We start from the raw sequence: 13857 nt of genomic DNA, 5'->3' as shown, positions 1-13857 counted from the left end.
AGTAATGTCGAGACTGATAGGCTACAGGAGACCTATAGAGATTATAAAGTGCAGAATGGGGGTAGCAGGAGGGGAGAAAGTTTCAATTTTAAAAAAAGAAACTTACATTTGCAGGAAAGGAACAAGTAACTACCCTCTTGATTTCTTCAAATTAGGGAGAGAAAAATAATTTTAATAGACAAGCCAAAGGCAGAAAGACACAAGAGAAAAAGAGCAAGGAAGAAGCAAGGGAAGAAGCCTAGAGTCTTAGAGGAAAGAAAAGAGTCACAGTTGCTGGAACTGACTGAGAGAGCTGTACCAATGACAGTAAGATATTGCTTGAATAAGGGACTTGGATAAAATAGGAACACAGTTTAGTTAGGATAGCTGGATGGGTTTATCCCTGGTTGTTTTATTACCCTATTGCCCATATGGTTTTGTGTGTATTGTGCATGTGTGTCCTTTCAGATTTTTTTTAAAAAATCCTACTGACATTCTTCTTCAGTAAAATGTAAACCTTTTTATTGGAAATTTTGTGGTCTCTCATCCTCTTTTTGGGTAACCACCCCACATCTAATAGCTAATCACTGTTGGGCAGCCCCTCATCCCACTGGTACAAGGTAAACAGGGAAGGCAATGAGCCTGCAGTGATAATTCTATCTCATGCCAAAGCTCTCCAGCAGCTCTAGTTAAATCAAACCCTAAATTCCTCTGGTTCCAAACCCCACTCTTGGCCTATGTAGACATACCAAAGCCATCCTTGTTCCCAAAGGGCTGTGATCTCTACTCACCTACAAGGGTGCAAGGCCATCCTACCCAGATTTTTCTATGCAACTCAAGAGTGATGTTGTGGAATTCCTTCCAGCTTCCCCCTATCCTTTCATGGGCTGAGTGTGCAAAGGCCATTACTGCTCTCATATTTATCCAGCAATAATCATGCTTTGCAATCTTGCCCGCAACTCCACCGCAAGCAAGTACACAGATCAGCAACAAAAACGGTTCCATCTGCAACAAATAACCTTTTCATGGGAGGAAAAGAATCCCAACCCACATCAAAAGGATTTCTAGAGCGTATCCAAGGGATCCAACTGACTGTGCTATGGCTACTGTACTTGAACAAGCGCAAACCTTCTTCAGCAGTTTCATGTAGGCAGCTGCTTTCTTCTTGTACTGAAGCATGCACTCAGCAGACAGGGGGTTGATAAACTCCATTCCTCCCTCAGGCCCGTAGCTCAGCGATGCAGTGAAGCAGTCTAAATTATTGCTGAAGAAAGAAGCAACCTGGATATACAAAGACAGACATGTAAAATGCTGGGATGTTTGGACACAATGCTAAATCAATGTGTGGTGTTACAAGAATGAACCTCAGACTTGCATGCTTCCAACCCCCCAGAACTGCCACAAGGGGGAGTTCAAAGCTTTCTCTTTCATTTCAAGTAACTGCAGCCTGCTGTGTCATCCAAACTTGGACAAACTCTTATTAATCTTAACTAGTGGAAACAAGCCAACTTCAAGCTATATTTTAGAAAGCTGGCTTGTTTCTAGTAACCATGGTTATGATAAACCACAGTTTAGGGTTTGGACAACACACTAAATAAACTGTGGTTAATCTAAAATAGAAGCAGAAGTTTCCAATCTCCTCTTGGTCATGCTGGAGACAGGGGGAGTGTGCGAGCAAAAGGTTCACCCAGGCTCATTTTTTTAACCCGAAAATATGGTTTAGCACCACATCTGAATGCAGCAACTGTGTCTAAAAATGGCACTCCTGGAAATAAATAATCGATATCAATTTCTGCAAATTAATATGCCAGAGTTTGAGAGGCTTTATCCAGCCTTATATAGGCCTATCTTATGGAATGTTATACTTTGTAAATCCAACTGTACAGAGTCATCCAAAGAGCATAGTAGGATCTGACTTACTACAATACTAAGTGGCAGTTTAATTAGTGAGATTTATTATGGTTTTTAAAGATCAAGTTTCTAGCCCTCATGGACTGGACATATGTGCAGTTATCTGCTCTCAGAGGACAACAGGGAATTTGGGCAACGCTTACACTGTTTAGACAGTAAGAGTTCTTCACTCAGCAGTGTTCTCGTCCTTCCACTCTAGGGATCAGCAAGTTGAGCCCACCCACCCCCAACTGGGGGGGGGGGGGCAAATCTGCCCCCCTAGTTGGCAAGCCAAAGGGAGATGCACAGGGAGATGCACAGGGAATAATGGCTATAGCCATGGGACTTGCCAGGAGTCCACTTGAGAGGGGGGTGGGCTACTCATCTCACTTCAAAAGTGCCCTCCACTAAGGGTGCAACCCTACGCATGTTTAAAAAAAGAAAGAAAGGCTACAGTTCCCACCATGATCCAGCCAGCCGTGGTGACTGAGGCATGCTGGGAGTTGGAGGCCTTTTTCTGTCTAAACATGCATAGAATTGCTCCTTAAGACCAGCTGCAGCTCAGGCTCCTATCCTCTCTCCAGACCCCTATACATCTTCCTTCTCCCGGTCCTTTTCACCTTTGTTCCCTACAACAAAATCCCAAGAATCTAATTCTTCAATATCCACCTTCACTCTCAGTTTTTCAGCCACACACAACACGGTATGCAAGTCAAGGAAACGTATATTAAGTATCAGTCTAATTTATCTTCCTCATAAGAACATACTTTCTGGCTGCAGAGTTTTATAACACCTGGCAGAATGCATCATAATAACTTTTTTTTAGAAACATTCATGGTAACAGAAACCTTTTGCACATATGACATCCCTAAGCCAGTGTTAGTTTCACAACATCGGTTGCCACTACTGCTTTGGGTAAGAAGAGAAGTTACCTTGCCTGCTCCATTGGTTAACGCTACCACAGATGATAAAATGCAGTCATTGGTAGTGATGAGCTTCTGTGTGGCTGTGGGGAGTTCATGCTCCAAGGCAGCTTTTTTACTATAGTGCTTGTAAATATCTAAGGGAGGAATTAACTCGCATCAGCTGTGGACATAAACCCGCCACACATGTCTTTTCAGAACTCAGTCCCATTGCTCCTGGGTATGTTTGCAGAGGACTGCAACATAATTGTTCCTCTCCACATTTTGGAGAGCCAGCATGGACTGTAGTGGATCAGAGTGGATTGATATAAATCAAGATGGTTTAAAAACAGCAGAAAAAGGCCTATTTAAATCATGGATTTAGATTAAGTTTCCCACTGATATTCCATTTATTTCCTAAACAATGGTGCAAATCTGACCATTAAACCATGTTAATTTACAACTAAATAGAGAAATATTTACACTTTCATCCGTATAACCAGGCCCTGCATCTATTTGTTGTATTTCATATATTTTGCATGCTTTCTTCTTCTCTTTTTAACCTATAGAGGGAACGTCTTTTAACATTTTCCCATCTAGGGAGGGTCTTTCTTACAACAAGCAGTCATGACAGTTTGTGAAGTTAAGTATGAGAACATAGGAATCTGCAAACCGGACACTTTTGTCTTCTCTTCTTCTTTCCAGTGTTGCTCCTTTCTGCTTTTTCTATCTTGGCCTAGTCCCACCCACACCAAAATGAAGTATTAAACAAAAATGAAGTGTCCATGACTGATAGGTGGACGTCAGGCCTGATAGTTACTGGGTTTACAGTTTAATTTCATCGGGTGAAAATGAAATGCCTGCGTCTGGTAGGTAGAGGGTAAATGCTCCTATTTGAGAAATTGGCTTTTCATTTGAAAAGGTTTCATAGAAAAGGCTCCTTTAACTCAATGTATCTGGTAGAGGAATTGATTCAACTTAGAGATTAACTGTAGGGCTAATATGCTTATTATTTAATATTAACCTAGCTAGTAAAGAGAAATTTATTACACAATCCTATACATCTCCACTCAGAAATAAGCCCCATTGAATTCAATGGGACATATCTTCGGTAAGTACGTATAGAAACACACCCTTAGCATCAACAATTTAAGGAAAACCAAAGCAAAACTGATTTAAATTTTAAAAGTCCAATTAAAATGATAATTTACAATTTCTTAAAGTAATTTTATCTACTCTGAGTAGAATGATAGTTAGGCTTCAGCTGGAAAGTCTGTGGTTCAAATTCCTGCTCAGCCTTGAAGCTGTCACTATTGAATAACAGATGGGGGAGGGTAAGAGAGAAGCTACATGAGGTGCCCTGAACTCATTTCAGCAAAGCTGGAATAAAAGGGGTTGGATCCAGATTCACGCTGGATCAACTGCACTGACAGAAGTGGACTTCCCTGCACCCTCCTTCCCACAGCAGCCCCTTCAGTCACCTCCAAATGCTACACAGAGAGTCGGGAGACCCTATTGAATGGGGTGAGACGTGGTGTGGAGGGAAGGCTCCCCCAGATTCAGTCAGAGGTCCCTCCCTGTTGTGGAAGGCAGATCTTGGATCCAACCCAAAATAATTACAAACACCATGGGGCCATCCATCTCTGACATACACAGGGATCTGTACTGGGACCAATGCTTTCAACTTATTCATAAATGATCTAGAATTAGGAGTGAGCAGTGTAGTGGCCAAGTTTGCTGATGAGACCAAATTATTTATGATGGTTAAAAGAAAATGGGATTGCAAGGAACTCCAAACTTGGAGAATGGACATCAAAACGGCAATGTGATTTAGAGAGCATTCCTATGGCCCCTAGGCAGAGTCTGGGGGGCCACAGGACAGTCCAGATTCCTGGATCCGAGGTCAGAGACAGTGCTCTGACCTCAGACCCAAGAGTCCAAGCTCCCCACCTCCTCTCCCTCCCAGCCAGGATGGAGAGAACCATGCCGGCTGCCAATCTGAGGTCACAAAGTCGACCTCGGAGGGAAGGGAAAGGAGGTATGCCAGTGGGAGGGGAGGGGACAGCTTACGCCGCATCCCCAGGCCTCCCCAGCCTACTTCCCTTCCCCTCTCTAACACCTCAGCCAGATGGGCCCATCTAGCGAAAATACAGGCGGGAGGAGCACAGAGGCAACAATCACCACCACCACGCCTCCTGCACTGCTTTGGATGGCCGTAAGCCTCCGAGTTTGGACGCTTACGCCCATCCCTATAGGACTGCACCCTTAATGTAAGCAAGTGTAAAGTGGTGCAGATCAGGGCAAGAAATCCCAACTTCAAGTATAACCTGATGGGATCTGAGCTAATGGTGACTGACCAAGAGAGAGATCTTGGGGTTGCAGTGGACAGCTCAATGAAAACGTCAACCTAGTGTGCAGCAGCTGTAGAAAAGGCAAATTCCATATTGGGCATACTTAGGAAGGGAATTGGAAATAAAACTGCCCATATCATACTCCCCTTATAAAAATATATGGTGCGACCACACTTGGAATACTGCGTACAGTTCTGGTCACTGCACTTAAAAAAGGATATTGTAGAGCTGGAAAAAGTGTAGAGGACGACAACTAAAATTATCAAGGAGCTGCAGCAACTCCCCTATGAGGAAAGGTTACAAGAGCTGGGATTGTTTAGCTGAGAAACAAGTTGAGTAAGGGGGGACTTGAAAGAGGTGTACAAAATTATGCACGGTATGGAGAAAGTGGACAAGGAGACATTTTTCTCCTTCTCACATAATACTAAATCCAGGGTCATCTCGTGGAATTGATTGGTTGGAGATCCGGGACAGATAAAAGGAAGGACTTCTTCATACAGTGCAGAGTTAAACTATGGAATTCATTTCCACAAGGTGTAGTGACGGCCACCAATTTGGATGGCTTTAAAAGGGGACTGGCCAAATTCACGGCAGAGAAGACTATCGATGGCTACTAGTCGCAATGGCTACATGCTACCTCCAGTATCAGAGGCACTTTGTCTAGGTACACCAGTTGCTGGGGAAATGAATGGGGGGATCCTACTGGATTCACGTCCTACTCGTAGGCTTTCTACAGGCAGCTGGTTGGCCACTGTGGGAACAGAATGCTGAAATAGATGGACCTTTGGTCTGATCCAGCATGGCTCTTCTTATGTTCTTATACACATACTATACCTCAGCCTTCTCAAACCTGATGCCCGCTGGAGGTGTTGGACTATACCTCCCATCATCCCCAGCCAGCATGTAGACCAACACCTCTGGAGGCTGCCAGGTTGAAGGAGGCCATTTTGGACAAAATTGATGGCATCCACTAAGCACACTTTATTGACTCTGATCCTGCCTCTCACCTCATCCCCATATGAAGTATTTTAATTCAACTACTTTTAGCTATTAGGAAACTTTTCAGATATTTATACAGCATGTAAAGCTAAGATAGCATACATTTTGTAAACAAAACTTTTTAAAAAAGCAAAATAAACTCGCTTGATCACTGCAGACCATAACTCGGTGGTAAGCCACATACATGTCTAAAGACCCAGGTTACATCTTTGGCATCACTGCTTTAAGGGTTTCAAGTGGAAGGGGGCTGCTGCCAACCAGAACATCAGCAAATGTGTCAACTGACTGACTGCATTCAAGGCATCTCTTTCACTCAGACTTCTGTCCACCAATTTGAGCCTCTTTAAGGTTTAACTGAACATTTGCCTTTCCAAGGTGGTGGGACTTGCACCAAGCACACACACTATTCATTAGCACCTATACCAAACCCCACACATGTTTTAGTGTTGATACTAAAAGCCAACCACTCTTTAAGTTAACTTTGGGAGTTGAGCGTGGGTTGTTGTTGAACTGTGTAGTCTGAACCCAGGACATTTCCACTGACCATGCAGTGTGGCTTATTAACCACCCTGAACAACCCAATAACAAATCAGTACTCAAGGTGGCTTGTTTGAGAAAAATAAACTACATTGCAAGGTTAACAAGCCAGCCTTCAAAAAATGTCCTGGGTTCAGACAACACACTAACCCATGGTTCAACAACAATCCATACTCAAGCACTGAGTGTGGTTTAGTGTGTTGTGTGAACCCAGTCTTTGACTCAAGAGTGACCTAGTTAAGGAGTGTTGAATCTCAGGCCCACAGGCTAAATCTAGCCCATCTGGATTTCTAATCTGGCCCTCCAGGGTTAGCCTGTGGACTATGCCCTTTCCTCTGGCTCCACCCCCTTTCTCCCAACTGCTGATCGTTAGGTGATTTCCCAGCTTTATTTATTGAATTTCTTAATCACCCATCTGGCCGGTCATCTGGCCACTCTGGGCAATGTACCACAATACAGACAGTTTTTAAAACTATAAAATTCTACATTAAAACATCGCATTTCTAAAAATACCCTAACCCACCCCAAATGCCTGCCTGAACAACCACGTTTTTAATGCGTGGCAGAAGCTCATTAAAGAGGGGGCATGGCGGAGTTCCCGAGTGGGGAGTTCCACAGAGAAGGCCCTCTCCCTCGTCCTCACCAGCCTAGCTGTCCCGGCTGATGGGACAGACAGAAGGCCATCTGAGGCTGATCTTGTTGAGCGGCCTGTCTGGTGTTGCTGGAGGCGCTCCTTAAGATAGGCTGGGCACCATATAGGGTTTTAAAGGTCAAAACCAACACCTTGAATTTGGCCCGGAAAACAAGTGGTAACCAGTGCAACTCCTTCAGCACTGGAGTGATGTGATCACACCGGCAGCTGCCTTTAATCAGGCGAGCCGCCGCATTCTGTACCAGCTGCAGCTTCCAACCCATCTTCAAGGGTAACCCCACATACAGTGCATTACAGTACTGTAGACGAGAGGAGACCAGGGCATGTACTACCAATGGGAGCAGATGGCTGGGAAGGTAGGGGCCCAGCTGCTGTATCAGATGGAGTTGGTACAGCACTGTCCAGCTCACAGCTGACACCTGAGCCTCCATGGACAGCTGGGAGTCTAAAATGACCCCCAAGCTGCGGGCCTGGTCTTTCAAGGGTAGCCGTACCCCATTCAAACCCAGGTCAACATCCCTCAGCCTCCTCTTGTCTCCCACCAAAAGTACCTCGGTCTTGTCAGGGATCAGCTTCAGCTTATTCCTCCCCATCCAGCCACTCACCATCTCAGACATTTGGACAGGGGTTCTACGGCCAACCTTGGTGAAGATTTAAACGAGAGGTAGAGCTGCATGCCATCCACATATTGATGACACCGCACCCCAAACGTCCTGATGATAGCCCCCAGTGGCTTCACATAGATGTTAAATGGCATCGGGGAGAGGATGGAACCCTGTGGCACCCCACAAGCAAGCAGCCACGGGTCCGAAACCTCCTCTCCCAGTGCTACCCTCTGGTACCTGCCGGAGAGGAAGGACCAGAACCACTGTAATACGGTGTCTCCAATGCCCAACCCCTCCAGGCGGTCCAGGAGGATACCGCGGTCAACGGTATCAAAAGCCGCTGAGAGGTCGAGGAGAACAAGGAAGGAGCATTCCCCCCTATCCAAAGCCCTCCTCATATCAACTACCAAGGCGACCAAGGCCGTTTCTGTCCCATGCCCAGGCCTGAAGCCCGATTGAAATGGATCTAGATAATCATCTTCTTCCAAGTGTGCCTTCAACTGCATCGCCACCACCAGCTCAATCACCTTGCCCAAAAATGGCAGATTCGAAACTGGGCGAAAGTTGTTCAGAACGTGGGGATCCAAGGAGGGCTTCTTTAAGAGTGGTCTTATCACTGCCACCTTGAGGGCTGATGGCATCACTCCCTCCTCAAGGGAGGCGTTCACCACCACCCTGATCCTTTCACGCAGCCTCTCTCTGCAGCTCATAATGAGCCAAGATGGCAAGGATCAAGTAAGCAGGTGGTCGGCCTTACAGATGAAAGCACCTTGTCCACTTCATCAGAAGGAAGAAGCTGGAACCGATCCCACAAAACCGGTTTGCCACAGACCACCTCTTGCTCGCTAACTGCATCCACAGCGCACGGAATCACACTCCTAATCCGATCAATTTTATCCGCAAAGTGCCTTGCCAAGGCCTCACAGGAGGCCTTAGAATGCTCCAGCAGTTCCAGAGCAACTGGACTGATCAAGCTCCGGACCACTTGGAACAGCCTCCTGGGACAGTACTCCACAGACACGACAGAGGCAGCATAATATTCCTTTTTTGCTGCCTTCACTGCCACGTGATAGGCTGAAGATAAAGCTCTAGCCCGTGTCTGATTGTCTTTGGAGCGAGACTTCTGCGACCGGCACTCTAGCCATCTCACCTCCTGTTTCAGAGCTCGTAACCACAGATTGAACCATGGTGCAGTTCGAGCTCTGTTCAGGGGGAAAGGGCATTTCGGAGCCACCCAATCTAATGCCCCAGTGATTGCAGCATTCCACCCACCCGGGTCTCGACCGAGTGGCAGTTTGAATGCTCCAAAGAATCCCCAAGCGCGTTCAGGAATCCATTCGGATCCATATGACACCTGGGGCTGACCATTTTAATGGGTCCTCCACCCCCGCGGAGGGGTTGCGGAACCGAGAAGTCCAGTGTCACCAGATAGTGATCTGACCGTGACAAGGGGGTGGTGGATATACCCCCAATTTCCAGATCACTCCCCGCTTCTCCAGAAACAAACACAAGGTGTAGCGCATGGCTGGCTACATGGGTGGGCCCAGTTGAAATAGGGTGCAGCTCCCAGGAAACCATGAAGTCCTGAAGTGCCCCAGGAGGATGGCCTCTGAATGTACATTGAAGTCCCCCAACACCATTAAGTTAAGGGACTGTACACGCACATCAGAGACCACCTCAAGCACCTCGGCCAGGGAGTCATGGTACATGAGCAGAATCCCCAGACTGCCCTTCGGGCCCAACCTCCAGTACATGCATTCAGCAACTTCGGTCTCCCGGAGAGGGGGTCTGGTGAAGATCAAGGACTCTCGGTAGATAACAGCCACTCCCCCTTCCCCATCCCCATCCCTTGGCTGCTGTGCACACGAAAATCCAGCTGGACACATGGCCGCAAGACTTGGAGCAGCAGCCTCAACCAGCCAGGTCTCCGTAATACATGCCAGGTCTGCACCCTCATCCTAGATGTCATGGATGACAGATGTTTTCTGGGTAACAGACCTGGCATTGCAAAGCAGCAGACGAAGGCCAGAAGAAGGAGTCACACCTCCCCCAGCCATCCTTTGGCTCTGGACAGGCCCGGAACAGGGGACAGATATTACACATCTCTCCCTTGTTCCCCTTACCTGGCATGGCCTGCCCCTAGTGCTCCGCCAGCGCCTGCCGCCCAGCCTCAGTATGTTCTGGCCCCCAACACTCCCCCCACTGCCTCCATCAGGTGGACACATGCCCCCTCGCTCCTGCTTATCAGGCACCCCTAAAAACACAACAGAATCCCCCCAAAACCCACCCCTCCACCAACAGTTAAACAAAAATCAAAACAATACATCCCCCTCACAAATACTGCCAGGCAGGAGTCCACAGAAGAGAGGTGGTGGTGGTGGCGGCAGCAGCAGCAAGCATGCTTTTGCAGTTTCTTCCCTTTTCTAAAAGGTTAAAATGCCTCTCCTAAAGCTTGGTTCCTGGTAATAAGACCATTAAGCAAAAATATGCTGGTGACTTTCATGTTCTGGCCTTTCCCCTTTTGCCTTTAGCCCACACACCACTGGAATGCAACCCCAAGCGTTTCTCTGAAATGGAATTCAGCCCTCCGGCTGAAAATGATTCAACACCCCTGGCCTAGATTGAACATCACAAACCCTTAAGCCTATAAAGTCACCCAGCTCCCCCTCACCCCCCCCCCCCGAAACTATTAAATAACTAGGGAACTGTCCTTAACAGTTTAATTTTATAAGCTATGTACTGGTTGGCCTCACCTTTCATGACATCATGAAATCCGTGAAGAGTTGAAGCGATGTATGTGAACACTGAGCTGAAATTCGTTCGAAGCAGCCTATCTGGTTTTGTGCCTAGAACAGCAAATGGAAATTCAATTACAATTCTTAAAAAAAAAAAGATAAAGGAATTGGCCAAACAGATTAGGATTGAGCAAACAAATAATATGTCCTCTTCAAAACAGCCCATAGGCCTGCTTTGGTCAAGAGGCATGACCAAGGAGTCCACAAAAGGAATAACATGCCCTCAGCAGTTTTCCAGCTTTCCCTTTCCAAAACAGGGGAGAAATCAAACTGTATTAAATAAATGGCAATGTGAAACTTAAGTCTGTACCAGCTTCATATTTCTGGTCAAGTAGGGATGTCGGATTTGGGGGGGGGGGGGTCATCTAAACACTATTATCTACCAATTATTAAGTATTCCAATAAAATGCATTTTTAACTGAGTCCTTAATATTTTCCAGCCACTGTTCTATTATATGCCAATGGTTTCACTCTGATCCTCACCACAGATAGGAACAAGGTAACAAAACAAGAATTTAAGGGGCTTCTGTTTAAAAGGAAAACACACACACAAAGTACATTAGAAACTGTCATATTTGGAAAAGCCCAGAAATGGTACATAACTGGGGAACTAATAGTTCCCAGCTCAGAGTGAATTAACAATTTTAAATATTTAGGGATCAAATTTAGGATTTAGAAAAATCCTAGACAGAGCACTTGAAAGCAGCAAGGATGCAGCAACAAAGGCTATACTACATTTTCTATGACAAGGAAGTAACTTAGGGCGCAATCCTATACTGAAAGCCTGCCAGCAGAGGGGCTACAGGATTTGGCGGAAGCCCCCTGCAGTTTCATGGGACATTTGTTGGTCCACCCAACCCCCAAGCATAGATGCCAAGAACACAGGGGCTACAGGAGGAGCCCAAGCAGGATGGAACAGTGTATGTTACATGCTGGCAGTCCCTGGTTCAAATCCAGGTTAACAGACACACGCACACGCACACACACACTAGAAAAGGTGTGGAGAAGGCCTCACACTCAGGCACACCTGAGCCAATCTGCAAGTGTGCTGCATGGACCATTTGCCTGGCCTCTGCATGGGCTAACCAGCCCTTTTGGCTGCCACCACCCCTCATTTTGCCCAACAGGCGTACCCTACCGGGTAACATCCCAACAGGTCAATATGGCCCTCCTTTGCCCCTCCACCCCAACTGACTGCCTCATACACCCTGGCAGCAGCACCCATCCTACCTGCCCAAGGATCACTGACTTTTGAGAAGGACCTCTAAACTTGACCTTTTCCAAACATATTCTTTTGTGTGTGTTTTTTAAACCCACAAAGTTTAAAACATACAGCTATAGCATCCAGGAGGATATTTCATTTGAAACGGAATACTCATCCCCCACCCTGCAATTTTGGCTGTACTAACTCACAAAAAGTGTAATTTCTTAAAGAGTTCTCATTGCATCACTAGAGTTGGATCTGCATAGCTCCAGGGCTGCTCAACAGTACTATAATTTCTGCAACACCGCCCTCTCTTGAGGACTTTTTTCTGAGAAATTAGACAGCTTTTATTTATAAAGCAGAAATGAAAGTGCTTTAGACAGCGAAATAGCAAAAACAAACAACCCCCTGCAAGTTGGGGGAATGGTCTCTTTTAAAAAATCTTCTTTTAAAAAATAAAACACTCATTTTGGGGAAAACGTAACTAGAAATTCTTCATTCATTCAAATTGTTGATGGGACTTCATTTCCAACGGCTTCGAATTTCAGTTAAAGAGTACAATTGCGGGGGGAGAGAGACATAGCTCTGCAAGATCTACACACCTCTACATATCTCGGCTTCTCTTGTACAATTGAAAGTGGCAATGATATTTGTATAGCTTAACATCTGCCTTCTGCCCTGCAAAAACCACATTTCATACATCATGCTGAACTGCTGTTGCCAACAACCAAACACTTACTGGGTAAGGCAAGAAGGCTAATATATGTGTGCAGCTTCTCAAAAACCACCGTCAGTTTCGTCATGTCACTTTGGAGCTCCAAGTTCCTGGTTCTTAACGCAGCTGTGCAAAGAGAAGATTCACACTCTTCTTCCAAACTAGGAACATATGAATTTATGTTTTTAAAGGTGAGTATTGTGGCGGTGGTGGTGGTTTGTTTTTGTTTTTTAAAGAACATCAACATGACATGATTTTCAGAAAAGATGAGAAGAACACTGTAAGACACTTGTCTGAACATCTGGAAAAGCAGCAGCACGTAAAACATTTGCTGGGGATTCTTCGGGACTGACAAACATTGACTATTACAAAAGTAATTTGATGCTACTATATTCCCAGAAGAAATCTTCCATTTGTTATTAGAAGTCATCTTTGGCTAGAGGTGATGAGCTTTTGACACTCTGGGGTTTTGTGGCTGTGAAACTGGGAATAGCGCAGGTGTTCTCTTTGCTGCTCATCCCTCCCCTTGACACAATTCAAAAGTGTACAAAGGAACTCCCACACAAAGTGTACAAAGGAACTCTTGACACAAAGGAAAAGTGTATAAAGGAATTATAAAAAATATTTTTTTCCTCTTCCCTCCTCAACCTCCTTTCCTTGTGTGTCGTGTCTTTTTAGATTGTAAGCCTCTGGGCAGGGACTGTCTTTTTTGCTGACTGATGGTAAGGTGCTCTGGGAGCCTTTGGGGGCTGAAGACTGGGATATATTAAATATATAATGAATGAATAAATGCTATACATGCATTCCTGGCATTCCACACCATATGGTGTTAGATTGCAAGCTCTCTATATCCAAGCAATTGAAAAACAAGCTCTGTACAGGTCAGTAAAAAACCTGTATGTACTTGGTCGCAAAACAGTAGCTGGGTAGCACTACAGAGAGAGACAAGAGGAAGGTGCTTCCATTTGCCTGCTCGTTCAGGAAAGCCTTTGGGAGCACCTAATTTTGTTGATTCTACCCATGCTGCAAATAAACAGGCCAAATTAACCTGGTTTTGACGGACAGCTGCAAACTTTACTCAGCTTATTTGGTGAACTCATCAACCAAAGCTGCAGTTGATTCATCAGAGGGCATCAATCCTGTTTTGTGAGGCAAGATTTTCATCAATTGACCTGTGAGTTAAGGGTTATTTTAGGTGTGGAGTGTTACTGTAACAGGTAATTCGGAA

The 13857-nt window shown here is 45.6% G+C and overlaps 1 protein-coding gene across 11 annotated transcripts in view; it reads right to left on the bottom strand.

The window, feature by feature from the left end:
* The window catches only part of PPP1R21 (protein phosphatase 1 regulatory subunit 21), a 57829-nt gene that overhangs the window by 22271 nt on the left and 21701 nt on the right, over positions 1–13857 (bottom strand). For all 11 annotated transcript variants that reach the window (XR_014786974.1, XR_014786975.1, XR_014786976.1 and 8 more), the window contains exons 12-15: positions 12654–12790; positions 10669–10761; positions 2802–2929; positions 1108–1260 (exon numbers count right to left, since the gene is read on the bottom strand). Coding sequence is in view for 2 of the 11 variants with exons in the window: in XM_084829205.1 (XP_084685331.1) it covers positions 1108–1260; positions 2802–2929; positions 10669–10761; positions 12654–12790 (511 nt within the window). In the remaining 9 variants the exon portion in view is untranslated. The remainder of the gene's footprint in view (positions 1–1107; positions 1261–2801; positions 2930–10668; positions 10762–12653; positions 12791–13857) is intronic.

Source organism: Heloderma suspectum, chromosome 1 (genome assembly GCF_057233095.1).
Source record: "Heloderma suspectum isolate Gila_16-S chromosome 1, 16-S_ref, whole genome shotgun sequence".
In the NCBI taxonomy this organism is placed as follows: domain Eukaryota; kingdom Metazoa; phylum Chordata; class Lepidosauria; order Squamata; family Helodermatidae; genus Heloderma; species Heloderma suspectum.
This window is presented reverse-complemented; position numbering and strand designations above follow the sequence as displayed.